Raw genomic sequence first — 15,332 nt, forward strand, 5'->3', positions numbered from 1 at the left:
AAATGAAATTGCATTTCTCTGAGTCCTAATCTGCCTGGTGACATCTCAGTTAATTTTAAAAATGCTTATGCACAACTCACATTCAACAACATCTATGAGATAGTTCACTGCCTGTTGTTCTGTTGTGCTGTGTTAAAGAGAGTTAAGGTCAGATTTCCCATCCCAGTCCCAGATCAACAGCAAGTCAGAGACAGACAGACATAGGGGCTGAGCACAGCAGGCACATCCTCAAGTTTCTGAGCAATGTTTCTGCAGTATGGGATCCCGGGGGGATGGCTGATGGGTGTGAGAATCATCCTGTCCTACCCCAGACAGACACATTCATACTAGAAATTTCCTAGCAGATACGGAACACTCTCACCCCATCTGCCCAGCAATGATGGGACACAGGAAGCCCCAGACTGCTCAGATCTGTGGCTGATCATGAACAACGTCAGGGAACTATCTAAGCCACCACTTTTTCTGAGAAACCCAAACGAACCCCGCCCTCCTGCCACTGACATGTCAAGTCCTGCCAACAGGGACCTCACTTCTTACCTTGTCACTAGGGAGCCAGCCAGGCGAACAGGATGCCACTTCTGGAAGCAGTCATCTTCTCCTGTCCCTGGGCCTGGGAGTTGTCCCCCAGGCACTTCAGTCTACAGGAGAGATTCAAGAAATTCTTTATTGTTGCCTTTTTCTGTATCATTTGTTCATGGGAATTTCTCTTCTTTGCTTTGCAGTTGGCCTCGGGCAGCTGAAGTTGGAGCAACCTGAAATATCAATTTCCAGAGCAAGATATAAGAGTGCCCACATATTATGCAAGGTGTCCACTAAGGACTTTACCAATGCAGTCATACACTGGTACCGGCAGAAACCACATCAAGAGATAGAACATCTAACATATGTCTTGTCAAGCTATACTCAAGTTTCTTTAGGTGGGAAGAAAAACAAACTTGAAGCAACTAAAAATGCTATTACTTCTACTTCAACCTTGAAGGTAAATTTCTTAGAGCAAGAAGATGAGGCCATGTACTACTGTGCCTGCTGGTTTGGATCCACAGCATCAGGGTTGTTACGAAAAGCTACACAAGAACCATCTTCAGGTCTGACCTACCCACATCCTTTTCAATATGGCAACCACAGAGGTTGCACAGCTGGGTGCCCAGCCTGAGTTTCTCTCTCTGCTGTATTTCCTGAACTCTGCAGGAAGACATTTTAGATTCTACTCATACAATGAGCTCCACATGATATCAGCAGCACTGGTACAAACATACACATTTTAATGCTATTTCCCATGAAATTCTGTTGTCTGGGAACTCTGAAAATACAGGATTGGTGGTTCAGAGAAAAATCCATTTATCTGTTAATTCACCATAGAGAAAGAGATTTTGAGTATTTGAATGGTTCAGAATGAATCCAGGAAGAGGTATACATTTTACATAAATATTTCCTGTTATTACTACTTTCTGATTTTATTCATTTATTACAGTTCTTCAGAGGTGCAATGATCTGTTGAATGTAAATATTGCCTTCTATTTGTATCTGAGGCCATCCTGAAGGGATCTGACCATTAATTCCTGAAGTAAACAGTCAGGTATTTGTTGGTATAGGAGAGACCAAGGTTTAAACCCTGTATTCTAGAGGTAGAAGCAGAAACTCACTCCGCATTTAGGGATCCATTCTGGGAGAAAACCAGCACATTGAGTGTCTCCAACATGGTGGATATGCCTCTGACTTTGTTCTCTAGGGTTCTACAAAGAAAACTAAAGATCTAAGGACCAAATGGTTAAAGAGAAAGATAATACACCCTGCATACATCTCTAAAGAAAAAAAAAGGCACTGTCCCTCACAAACCAATAAAACAAAAAATCATTATTGAGAATTGAGTTCTGTGATTAGTAACTGGATGGTTGTGAGTTTATAAGAAACAGGGAAACATGCAGTGTAAAAATTCCACTACCTTTCTTGCTTCAGCAGCACATATACTAAAATTGGAATGATACAGAGAAGATTAGCATGGCCCCTGTGCAAGGATAGCATGTGAATTCATGAAGTGTTCCATATTTTTCTAAAAAATATATAATAATTCCACTCCCGCATCTTTAGAATCCACTTTCAAAGGATGAGGAAAAACCTTTATTTCGCAAACCTTGTACCTTTGGTAACATGGATATCTGATTACATAATTACCATGCCTGCATTTAATACTTGGTTCCCGAGATCATGACAACATAGTCATTCTTCTTCTCTTTCTAAGAATCAGGTGGTGCTACCAAGTACAGAGGTGCTATAGAAGCAGAATGAAGTCCTCCCACAGCAGTGTCATCCCCTTCTCAGAGGCAAACACATGATCTGATGTCCTACACCCTGTCCATTATGACTCCTATTTGTGGTGGATCCCGGGAGGAGAACACTGAATGAACGGTTTCAACATCGCCTTACCTTTCACCTAATAAGTCTACAGAAGCAAAGGTAAGAAGACCACTTCTTCTTGTGATGTGAATGAAAGATGTGAATGAAAAGAGGGAATAAGGGGCGCTGGGTGGCTCAATCATTAAGCATCTGCCTTTGGCTCAGGTCATAATCCCAGGGTCCTGGGATCGAGCCTCACATCAGGCTCCCTGCTCAGGAGGAAGCCTGATGCTCCCTCTCTCACTCCTGTTTGTGTTCCCTCTTTCACTGTGTCTCTTTCTGTGAAAATAAATAAATAAAATCTTTTAAAAAAAAAAAGAAGCACTGATACGCTTCTCACAGTATCAGTGCTAAATACAGATTATTTCATTTAATCCTAAAAAGAACAGTGCAGACCTTGATTAACATGGTCACATGGCAGTGAATCTCAGGAGATGGAACCACCCTTACAAAACAACCATGACACACTACAGTGTGAGCAGTAGGGCATAGGGTACCTCATCTATGAGGCTTTGAAGTGAGAGGATACTATATAGCTCTTAAAAACATGCTTTTTGAAGAATTATAAGTAAAATTTACAACTTTACTGAAGGTCAAACCAATTCTCCCCTCACGCGGACCATGGCAGGCATTACTAAGGTGTGCATATTAACCTCCAAAGGCACCCAGAGCATGGAGCCTCAAGAGAGGATCTGATCAAGATGGAGGGCCAAAGGTAGAGTCAGTATTTTCAGCACCCCTGCCATCAATATTTTTGGGTTTTTACATTTAATAAAGATTGTTTGTATAATAATTTAAAATGTAACTATATAAAAATAATAAAACAAAACTGTCTATATGACATTTCAAATGGTTATATATTTATATTTTCCATTCTATGGTATTACTGCTTACACCCCCAGAAAAAAGAATAACTAGAAAACTATGATTAAATACAATGACAAGAGTGGTTACCATGGAATAAGAGGGCCACAAACTATGCCCAAGTCCAGCAAACCCCCAGTTTAGTAAATAAAGTTTTACTGAAACACAGCCTGGACCATATGCTTACAAATTATAGAAAGCTGCCCTTGCATTACAATGGCAGAGCCCAATATTTGCAACAGAGACCCACAAACCTTAAACTATTGATCATTTCGCCCTCTACAGAAGATATTTGTCAATCATCTCCCTAGAATGATATACTATGGAGTGACATTTATTTTTATTTTATCTTTCCTTCTGTTTCAGGGTTTCCTCAATGACCCTTTGTTACATATCCACTCTCCCCATATTAACTATCTCACTCTGGATAAATTTCTTGCCATATCTTTGATTCATTTTCCTCATTTGGAAATGGAAAACATAAACATATTTACCTGGAGGAACCACTGAGAGAAGTAACTTAGAGAATACATATAAAGTTCTTCCACATGCTTGGAGCAGGCCTAATGTTCATTATATTGAGGCACTAAATTTCTTATATGGGTTATTATGGCATATTTGACCATAATATAACAAAATATAAAACCAAAACCAAAACTTATTATTTTCTCTACTTCTTAATTTTAAATAATAGAATAAGTGAAAATAGAAAACTTTTCCTCTCAGATTTTCTAACAGAAAACCTGCTGCTGACATTCCTGGAATACAACCATGCCTATTCATTTCCTAACTGTCTGTGATGGCTTTTGTGCTACCGTGGCTGAGGTGATGAATTAGAAGAGAGACCTTAGGGCCAAGCAGCCCAAGTAAAGCATTTGTTATCTGACTCTGAACTGAAAAATGTTGGCACCTCCTTCCATGTGAAAAAAAAAAAAAGAGTAAAGAAATGAGTTTTTAACTACAATTAAAATTCAAGAAACAATAAGAAAATATTTTGATAAATTTTACTCTGAAAATGAAAACAAAGCTTGCATGGCAAAAAGCAGCTGAAAATAAATTTAAAAAATTTTTTAAAAATGGGCAAAAGACTTAACAGATACTTAACAAAACAGATGGCAGATAAGCACATGAAGAATTGTTCTGCATCATTAGCCATTAGGGAAATTCAAATTAAAAGCACGACAAGATAACACTGTACAGTTGCTAAAATGATTAAAATTAAAAATACTGACAAAAAAGCAGTATAAGTTAAATCAAAAGACAAATAACAACCCATGAGGAAATACTTTCAAGTTGTACAGCACATGATGATCAACTATCCTCAAAATAAAAATACGTTTTAAAAATGGAAGGAAAATAGCAAAAGACATGAAAATCCAATTCAGAAGAGAAATATAAAAATAGTTCTTGAATATATTCATGTTCAACTTCACCTTTAATAAGGTAAATATCAATTAAAATGACATTGAGATACCATTTCTCATTCATGAGACTGAATAAAAGCAATACACTCTGTTGGGGAAGCTGTGGGAGACACTCTGACACATTGCTGGAAGGATGCAAAATACAACCCTTTCATGGAGGAATTTGGAAATATCTAACAAAATTTCACATGCATTTAACTTTAACCTAGCAAAAACACTTTTAGAAATTTACTCTGAAAGTACAGTTTCAACACTATAAACATATATATATATATATATATATATATATATATATGCACAAAAGTATTCATTGGGTAACTGCAAAATGTTAGAAATGATATAAATATCGAAATATAGTGAGTTTAGTTGGATAAATGATGGCACATACACCTAGTAGAGGAGTATACACTGCTAAATAGAATGTGAGATGTAAAATCCATTGTAATACATTTTTCTGGCGAATCACAATTGGAAGGTAAAATTTAAAAAATATTATCATTTACAATAGTCACACTAACAATATGAAGAGAACCTCTATAATATGTAGAGGTTAAATTTAACCAAAAATGGGAAGGATTTGTATGCTAAAATCAATAAAACTTTACTGACAGAAGTAGAAGAAGAAGTAAATAAATCTAGAGATATACCATGTTCACAGATTGGAAGGCTCAATACTGATAAATACGTTCAATGTAATCCCTACTAAAATCCAGGAGAACCTCTCATACAAATTAATAAACTGATTGCAATATTTATATGGGAAGATGAAGAATAGTGCATTGCAAAATAGTTTTGAAAATAATTTAAGCACTTACTATGAACCTACAGTGGTCAAGACAGTGGGGTATTGGTGAAAACATAGATACATAGATAAGAGGGAGAGAATCCAGAAATAAGGCAACACATAAGTGGTTAACTAATTTCTAACAAAGATGCCAGGGAAATCCATTGGACAAAGAATGGACTTCTCTACAACTGGTTATGAAACAACTTTTCATCTATGTAAAAAAAATAATAAACCACAATCCATATCAAATATCACATACACTAACTAAAAACAGATTCTAGGACAAAATGTAAACACTAAAGCAATAACACTTCTAGATATTGTTGTGAACACATTGTGAAAATATGTCACAAAAATATTTGTGACCTTGGGTTACCCAAAGGTTTCTCATATAGAACACAAAAAGTGAGAATCATAAAAGAAATGTTTGACAACTTGCACTTCCTCAAAATTAACATTTCTGTTTTTCTCATGACTGAGAAGTGAAAAGTCAGGGAGGGAATCAGGAATGTCTCCCTCCCTGACTTTTCACCCAAATGGATGGAAAATAAAAAGTGAATCATGTAAATCAAATCAAGACAAATAAAATAAAAAAGCCACAGATTAAAAAAAAAATTACCCAAATACCTATCAGAGAAAAGACTGAGATCCACCATATGGAGAGAAGTGTCAAAGCTGAGTATTAACAAATTACAGTTAAAAAATTATAAAGAGATATAATGGGAATTTGGGCAGAACTCAACTGAAATTTAACAACAATTTACACTAAAGAAAAACAAACAGGGGCACCTGGGTGGCTCACTTGGTTAGGTGTCTGCTTTTAGCTCAGGTCATGATCTCAGGGCCTGGGATTGAGTCAGGCTTGAGTCCCTGACTCTCAAGTCCCAGGCTTGAGCTCCCTGCTCTGTGGGGAGTCTCCTTGTCTCTCTGCCTCTCCCTTCCAGCACTACCCCAACACCACCACCACTTGTGCTCTCTCTCCCTCTCTCTCATTCCCTCACTCTTCCTCTCAAATAAATCAGTAATATCTTTTAAAAAATAAAGGAAAACAAACAAACAAAATTTAGGAAAAAGGACCCACATGTGTTCCAAGGTGTTGAGAGCTGGAAATAGCTCAGGTCTCATCTTAAAATAACATCCAAAAAAGGAGGAGCTGAAATGTCATTCTGTATATCCATTGGAGAACTGAGATTGTACTTAAATAAAAATTGGAGACAGGCTCTTGCAGGGAGAAACAGGAAGCGAGCATTTGTTCATCTTGGATAGATGTTGTCAAACACATTCACCTGGTCACAAGATTAAAGTGGAAATTTCTAAAGAAATATAAAGAGCTGAGTATAGACTAGTGGAAGAGTGTGAACCCTGAGGGACCATGTATAAAGTATTTCCCATCACCTTTTAAGTGTCTTCTCCAGGAACTCCATAAAATTCTTGGAGGGAAGATCAAGGACATTCCAGAAAAATGCTTCTCCCTTGATTCTGCAGGAGGGGAACAACAGCTAGAGCTAAATCCACCCAGACCTAATCTATGCCATCACCACTGTAAGAAACAAGTGACTTCATCTGCAGTGGAAGGTGCTGGTGGAATCCCCCTGCTGTTGAGGGAAGGCAAAGGAGGAGATCACAAAAATGTTCACCAGAAACATCTCCTCTATGTCCAAAAGTACCACCTTTTCATTTACAGAAGGATGGGCATCAAAGTACAACCTGAAGTAGGTGGGTACTTATTGTGGCTGAGGGAGTGAAATAGAGATTTAAAATTTCCTACTTCTGGAAAACTGGAAGGAATAGTTGTGAAGACCACATCCTTAAAACCCATTTTCACTGCATCTGCTTAAAATTGAGACTTAATGAAAATATCAGGAATGTCTCCCTCCCTGACTTTTCACCCAAAGGCCAGCAAACCTTTAGTAAAAGTCACAGTGGAATAGAGCTCAGAGACCTTCAAAAGATGGACTCTCTCTGGTGAGCAAAACAAACATTAGACTCAAAGACAAGTGAGGAGAAAAGACAAAGTAGAACTACGGAATTTTTAAGTGTCTGAACACTAACAAAACAAATTTCAACCCTGATAACTTAACAACAACAAACTTCAACTCCAGTCTAACTCCTGATCCATTAACATAAACCCCCAAAGTAAAGGCCTAACAGGAAAGGTGTGTTCACTTTCAAACACAAAACATATTTACTTCAGTATCTACTATACCACACAACATGTCCAGCTTCCAAACAAAAATTTCATAGACGTACAGTAGGTCAGGAAAAATACACTCTGAGGACTCAAAGCCATTACCACAATCAGATTGAGACATGACACAGATGTTGAACTATCAGGGAATTCAAAATAACTATGATTAATATATTAAAGGCTCTAATCTAATGGAAAAGGTAAACAATACTCAAGATCAGACAGATAATTTCAGTAGAGAGATGGAAAGAACCAAATTAAAGGCAAGAAATAAAAACACAATAAAGGAAATGAAGAATGCCAAAAAGGCTCACCAGTGGATTTAAGAGATACAAGGAAAGAATTAGTCTACATGAGTACAGACCACTAGAAATTATCCCAACTGCATTGGAAGGACTAGAGAGAGAGAAAAAAGGAAAGGAGGGAGTGGATAAGCATAACTCATAAAAGCAAAGAACTGTAAGAACTTCCTCCATCTCTCTCTCTCCCTCTCCCATTGATTTCAACCAATTAGGGACTACAGTCCATTAACAAGAAAATGGCTTCTTTACATTAATATCATTGGATGGTAACAGTCACACAGTGATGAGAGACATCTGCTGATAAAGAGTTAGTAGACCTATTTTGCAGGATGATTTGGTGTAAATACTGTGGCTCCCTTTCTCTGCTGTCTATGGGTCTTACCAGCAAGCCTCAGGATATACCAAGTTAGTGAGGAAGACGCTGGGCTGGAATACTACACCTGCTCAAATACACTCCAGTGAAGTGTGGAAATGCTCCGCTGCCACTGGACAAAAGCCCTCCCACAACTCCACACCCCTGCCATCATATACATGCTCCTTTCTACCTCCCAGAGGGACCTGACTAATGTCTATACAGGAATTTTCTCCTGAATCTGTGTCCTCAGCAAGGTCTGAGCTAGGAGCCCAGGGACAAAACCTGTGATGTTTCTTTCAGTCAGGTCACTTTATTAACTATCCTTACCTTTGTGGGACCTACACTAACTTCTGCAAGTGTTTTGATTTTTATACTTCTGCATCTATGAGAAGTTTCTGGGGAAGGAAGACAAATCAATGTGCAAAATGGTGTGCTGAGTTTGAATGAACGAACAAATGAACAAAGGAATGAAAGGTGGAAGATACAAGACTTTTGAGTGTTACAGATCTGGATTTCAAATTCCTGCTCAGCCACTTAACCAGCAGCATTGATTGAGGAAAGGTACTAAATCGTTGTTATACTGTGTTCCCAGTTTTAGGTATTAACCTGCTGGATTGCTGGGAACTAAAGAAGGTTGCATACAGACAGTTCTAGTATGGGATCAACACATCACAGCGTCCTTTCCCATAACTGAGCTACTTCATGAGCCATCTCAGCGAACACAGGATCTCAGGGAGTCTTTAAAAATCACATCTCACTTTGCCCTCTAAACAACAGTAAAGTGTTGCTTTAATTCTAAAAAGCTAAGAATTGTGAAGAGGGAAAGAGTCAAGGGTAATAAATGAAAGATATTTTTCCTCCAATATTTTTCTTTATTCACAGTAGAGTATAGAAATGTCATAGCATCTAAAGCAATAACTATAGTAACTTTAAATATTCATCAAACTTTGTGAACTTTCTATAAACTATTGATCTATAAAATATACTTACTTCTGCATAAGGTTGTGAGATTAGTATCTCATTTGTTATTATATAATAAGACTTTTCTTCCAATTTGCACACTAAGTTAGAGCTCTCCACACTTTGAATCTGAGTGAAAAAGAGCTCAAGGATAGGTGTGTCTGAAGTAAAAGCTAAAGGAAAAATGCAAGGTTGTTGTTCCCAAGGGGAATATACATTGAATTATTATAACACGGGTGTTTTGGTGAGGTCTTCCAGGATCTGATAGTTCTTTATACCAAGAACATAATAAAATAACACTGAGACAGATCTTACTGAGAGGGTCTTTCATTGGTTCTAAAGCAAACCTTCCTTCCCCATTCTTGCCTCTGAGGAAAAAGGGCTGCCTCCACTACTACCTCCCCAGTCCTGATTCATGCTCCCTCTTGGAGCCCATTCTAATTAGTCACTGGCAACGCCAAACCTATGGATGTATGTATATCTTTGGCTTGGGTTTGTAGGTGACTATACACCTTCTTGTCTTTTCACTGTTTTTTATGTCCACTATCAACTTGTGCAGTACCTCTGAACGTATTCCCTTGCATTTCAAATGGAGACACCAAAATGAGAATCTCTCAGAATCAACTCTCTTTTACCTGAACACCAGTCAGAACTTTTCATATACATTGCAAGCAGTCTAGGGTTTCCCTTGAGAAGGTCATTGTCCCCTGGTACCAATTAAAGAAGAGCCCCTGAAATGAATCCTCTAAGCTCAACCAACATTGCCTGTAAGACTAGCCAAATTCTGGCTAATCACAGATAAGAAAAACAGTCTTCTACCTGATAGTCAATAAGGTCCTCATGTCCCATGAAGCCCCCTGATATTGTGCCTACTGGAATCTCACAATATCAGAGAGTGAGAAGGACCTGTAAGTAAACCTTCTCTATTACTAACCCTCAACACCTTCTCACTTGAGCAACCACAGCAGACACTTTCCTGCTCTTAATCACAGGTTCATAAGCTGTGGGAACAGGAAGCACCCTTTGAATATTCATAGCCCAATGCCCACACAGCAAATGGGATGTGGGAAAGCAGGGGTGGCAAATGTCTTGTCCAAAGCTAGTTAACCACAGAAGTAGGGCTACGCATGCATTTCTTAAGATCACAGAATAGCTCTCAAGAGGCTGCTTCTTTCAACATTTCAGAGAAATGGATTGTGTTTTCAAATTTGGGGTTAAAATGGTATCTATTTTTTCATAGAAGATAGATTTCTATAAATTGATTCTTTCATTCCAGGGATAATATGTCATTACACAAATTATTTTCTCATTTGTGCAGGAAAAAATCATTTTGCTGTCATTAAAGTAGCTGATTACAGAATGGAGAACATTGTTCACATTTTTCAAATATATTTCTATTGGTATATTTGCAGTGTAAGTTACTGAAGAATTTCCCTCTTTAGAAATACAATCCCAAATTACTAACAGAGGAGGTCTGGTGTTTGTGAGAACACAAAGGCTTTTCCTTTGATGCACACTGAGCAATTTCACATAATTGAACACCTGGATATCAACCTCTTAATTCACTGAACACTTTCCTGATAATGTAGATATGTAGTGGGTTGACCAGTTAATCCCAATCTCTCTCTCTCTCTCTCTCTCTTTTTTTTCTTTTGTTCTTAGTGTTTTTGTTTTCTATCAGCCCTTTTCAGTAACTCTTGGCTTCTTGGAAAACAGACACTTGGGTCAACTAAGCTCAGGTAAACTTATAAAATATCAGATGCTATGAAGCCTATATTCAAGGATTCCCCAGGAAACTCTAAAGATCAAATTGCCAGTACAAGCTTTCTTCCTGCTGGTCCTGCCATGAAGCTCAGGAGAAGGCTGATGTTTTTGTAGAACCTCTAACCAATGTGGTAACAGTCTGGGTCAAAAGATTTGCAAAAGGAACTAAGCTCATAGTAACACCCCCAGGTAAGTAACTTTCTTTTGTTTAAAGCTTGTGAATGAAAAACTGATAGATGATTTTTAGAAAAAACAATGTAGGATCACCTCAGCATAGGGACAGCAATTTTGCTGTCCATATATAGGGATATATGGAAGGAAAACTCTTTGCAAATTATTTATTTACTTCCCTTCTTGAAAGCAGATTTATTATTTTTATTTTTTTATTTTTTATAAACATATAATGTATTATTAGTCCCAGGGGACAAGCAGATTTTAATTCTACTTTTAGAAAATACACACACACACACACACACACACACACACAAATACGCACACACTAAAATATATTCAGGTTTGAAATTAAAATTATTTTGAGAACTGTGTTTATAAAGCATTGGTGTGAGTTCATGGTTCAACACACTTTTCTTGTAGTCACTTATGGAAGAAATACTTGTAAGTACCTCTAATATTAATAGGGCTCCTTTCTTAATGAATAGTGATTCTTTCTCAAATAACTTGAAATTTATATGATTGCTTTTGTGTCATCTTTTAGACCAGTGCAAAAAAAAATCTTAGAGTAAATGACTATAGAACATCAATAATCCCACTTATTCTTATTACTGTAGCATCTTAGTGGGGAGGCTGGCACTAGTCAAAATTTTTGCTATTGTTAGTCTTATAATATTGCCTAGAGATGGTCTAGTTTAATGAATTTGTGAGCTAATTAAACCGATTCAGCTCCAGAACTCATAAAAAGAGTCTTCATGGTTTTAGGAGAGTTTGGTGTAGAAAAAAATTATGGACTGTGTATAATCATCTGTTAGCAAATAAATTTTGATTCACTTGTTATTGCTTTCTTAAAATTATAAAAATTATATATGTTCATTATGGAAAAAATTAGAAAAGAAAAAATTAAAATTTTATAGTGACAGTTGTTACTGTTAACATTTTGGATTCCCATCTGTTCATATTATCAATGTAATAACAATCTCAAGTGAATGGTGCTGAGTATATGCAATTAAATGCAAAAACAGCTATCATAAAAATTGGGACATGGTCAGTGATAAAGAATATCAATTTTTCAGAATTCAAATGACCACCCCCTGGATATCTTTGTAAAATCAGGAGTACAGAAAAATATGTTAATTATTCCCATTTAGTCTACAGATCAGTTCAGAACCAATGGTCTAATTTGTGGAATACTTCAATTTCTAAGACTCACTGTCACTTGCTTCTAAAAATGTTGAGAATGTAAAAAGCATTGTCTCAAATATTGTTAGCCTGAATATAAGATGCTCTCTCATGCTTTCGTGAAAATATCCAGACATAAAGGAAAAAGAAAGGCTGTTTTGCAACTTGAATATATAAATTTATATTAATATGGATAAAAGTCAAATAATCACTTGTTAATTTAATATCTTAATTAAATTATACCTACACAGTTAAAAACTATGTCAATACAAATACCAGTTGAGAAATACTGCCTTTTTTAACCCTAATTTCATTAAAAAGAGTTTTGTTCAACACTTCATATCCATCTAAAACATCCAATTTGGAGCAAATTTCTGGATCGTCTCAGGGTCTAAGTGTCTGTTTTGAGATCCCCTTATAATGATGTCACTGGATAGTTTATTTGAATAGAAAACTACCCACTTATAAAATTTTTTAAAATGCATTTTTATTCCCTCTGGTATTCCATATTTTTCAATGTAAGTATAACATGTAGAGATTTTTGTTCCAGGTAATATTTACCAAATCCATATTAAACTTCTTTACTGTCTTTACCAGCTCTACCTCTTATGTCAACATTGAGTTTATTTCAGGTTGTTTTGAGTATTTGAATATTGAATATTGAATTGAGTATTGAATTGAATTGAGAATTTAGAGGATTGAATATTTCAGTATTGTTTGATCAAAGAAGAGCATTAGAAGAGTCTCTTTTAATATGAGAGGCTGAAACAAAAGGCAACTCCCATGTTGTGAGGGATAATATTGGGAATGAAAGCTTCACCTTATGTTCTGGCATTTCAATGTGTTTGATTCCACATGCTTTGTGTCTGTATCTCAGCAGGATTTGTAAACATCTCCTGGTTTTCATGTCATCTTTGAGGTAGACCTTGCCAAACAGTCAAGCTCTGGGGCAGAAAAAGAAACAAGCTCTGGCGCACAAACTATTTATCATTTATTTATACTACCTATTTCCCAAACCTATTTGAGAAGACTTAAAATAAAATACACAAGTAGAGTTCTGTCATGAACTAAAAATAGAAGATCCTAAGCACTGAGGAAAGCAGAAGAAAAAGAAAAAAGGCCTGTAGTTATCTATCAGGAAACACAGAGTCAAATTTTAGGTTCAAAGGTAGGGAAAACTGTGATGAAGTACATACTTTATATCACCTGTGAAAATGAAGCACACTGACTTTTCACATTTGTTATGTTTTTCCCACCATAAAATGAGAAAGGACTTTAAAGTACAAGTCCCTTAGGAGGAATGTGAAGTGAAAGAGTGGACATTGCCTTCCACATCCACTTTATAAAATGGAAGAAATGGTCTTAAGAAAAGCACATTCTATGCTCCCACTATGTCATTACTTTGGGCACCACAATATTTAATGTCATTCACAGATGGTGACCTTCAGCAGACCTAGTCAGACACCAACAAATTTGACCTTCATGCTCATATTTATTAGAAAAAAGTTTAAACATTTTAAATACAGTTAGAATTTTAAATAAAGTTAGAAATGTCATAAATTTGAAATTCATATTCAAGTATGAATTAGCTTTATTTATTGCATAAAAGAAAAATAACAAAAAAATAGAGAACAATTAAATCAACACCAATATGTAGGTTTGAAATATCACACTTGCACTTGAAAATGTAGCTGACATTTAGTAAATTTATATAGAATTCATACTGCTGCATCTTAATAAAATATAAATAACTCAGACTATTTAACTCCAATGTATTTTGTGATTATTCCAATTAATGTATATAAATGTGTTGAAGAGGTTTATGTACTTTGGAATATGCTTTCTACTTCATGAATCATAAAAATGATTTGGGCCATAATATAATAATGTTTAAAAAAGAATGTTGAAGGAAAAACCATGTAATCTAATTACCTAAAGGCAATAACCATGCGTAATCAACGTCACTATTTTAATGTTCAGTTAATATTCCATTGAGAAAATTGTGGAAGTTCAAGATTCATTTTATCCTGGGGTGCCTGGGTGGCTCAATTGTTGAGTGACTGCTTTCAGCTCAGGTCATGATCCTGGAGTCCCATTATAAACTCCCTCACTGGGCTTCCTGTTCAGGGAGGAGTCTGCTTCTCCCCCTTACCCTTCCCCCTCTTATGCGCTCTATCTCTCCCTCTCTCACTATCTCTCTCAAATAAATAAATAAAATCTTAAAAAAAAAAAAAAAGATTCATTTTGTCCTGGAAAGAATAAAATAAGAATCTAACAAAGGGAAAGGACAGGAGGCAAAACAGTGTGTTACTTTCTAGAAAGTTTTCATTCATCATTTGATTTTCAATTTCTTGACTATAATGAATCAGAAGTGTTCCTATAAAAAATACAAAGTTTCTAAGATGTAAATAGGATTCCTTAATATATTGACCAGAGACTAAAACTATGTAAATAACATAAAATGGAAAAATTAATCTTGTTTAACTACCATGCTTTCTAAATTAAAAACAAAGTATATGGTTGGAAAAATATGCAGTGTCTTACTATTATAATATATATATTATATGTAATATATTAAAAATAATATATTTTATTATATACAAATATATATTATATTATATTTATATATTGTATATTTATATATTGTATGTATATGTATATACATATATAATTATATAATATTATATATAATATATACACATATATACACATAATATATACACACATATATAATTACATTATAATGTATATAATATAATATAATTTTATAAATTATATTATATATAATATATACGTACATATATACACATATATAAGTTATATTACATTACATAACATAATATATATAATTACATAATATACATAATATAATTACATATATACATATATAATTATGTTATATAAATATAATTACATATAATTACATATATAATTATGTTAC

General features: G+C 35.5%; 1 gene segment (V, D, J or C); it reads left to right on the forward strand.

The window, feature by feature from the left end:
- Positions 1–569: 569 nt before the first annotated feature.
- Positions 570–15,332, forward strand: part of LOC111155322 — a 33,422-nt gene continuing 18,659 nt past the window's right edge. The window contains 3 exon segments of the C gene segment in view: positions 570–612; positions 723–1,044; positions 11,175–11,227. Coding sequence covers positions 570–612; positions 723–1,044; positions 11,175–11,227 — 418 coding nt within the window.

Source organism: Enhydra lutris, unplaced genomic scaffold (assembly GCF_002288905.1).
Source record: "Enhydra lutris kenyoni isolate GAN:26980312 unplaced genomic scaffold, ASM228890v2 scaffoldscaffold40, whole genome shotgun sequence".
Taxonomy (NCBI): domain Eukaryota; kingdom Metazoa; phylum Chordata; class Mammalia; order Carnivora; family Mustelidae; genus Enhydra; species Enhydra lutris.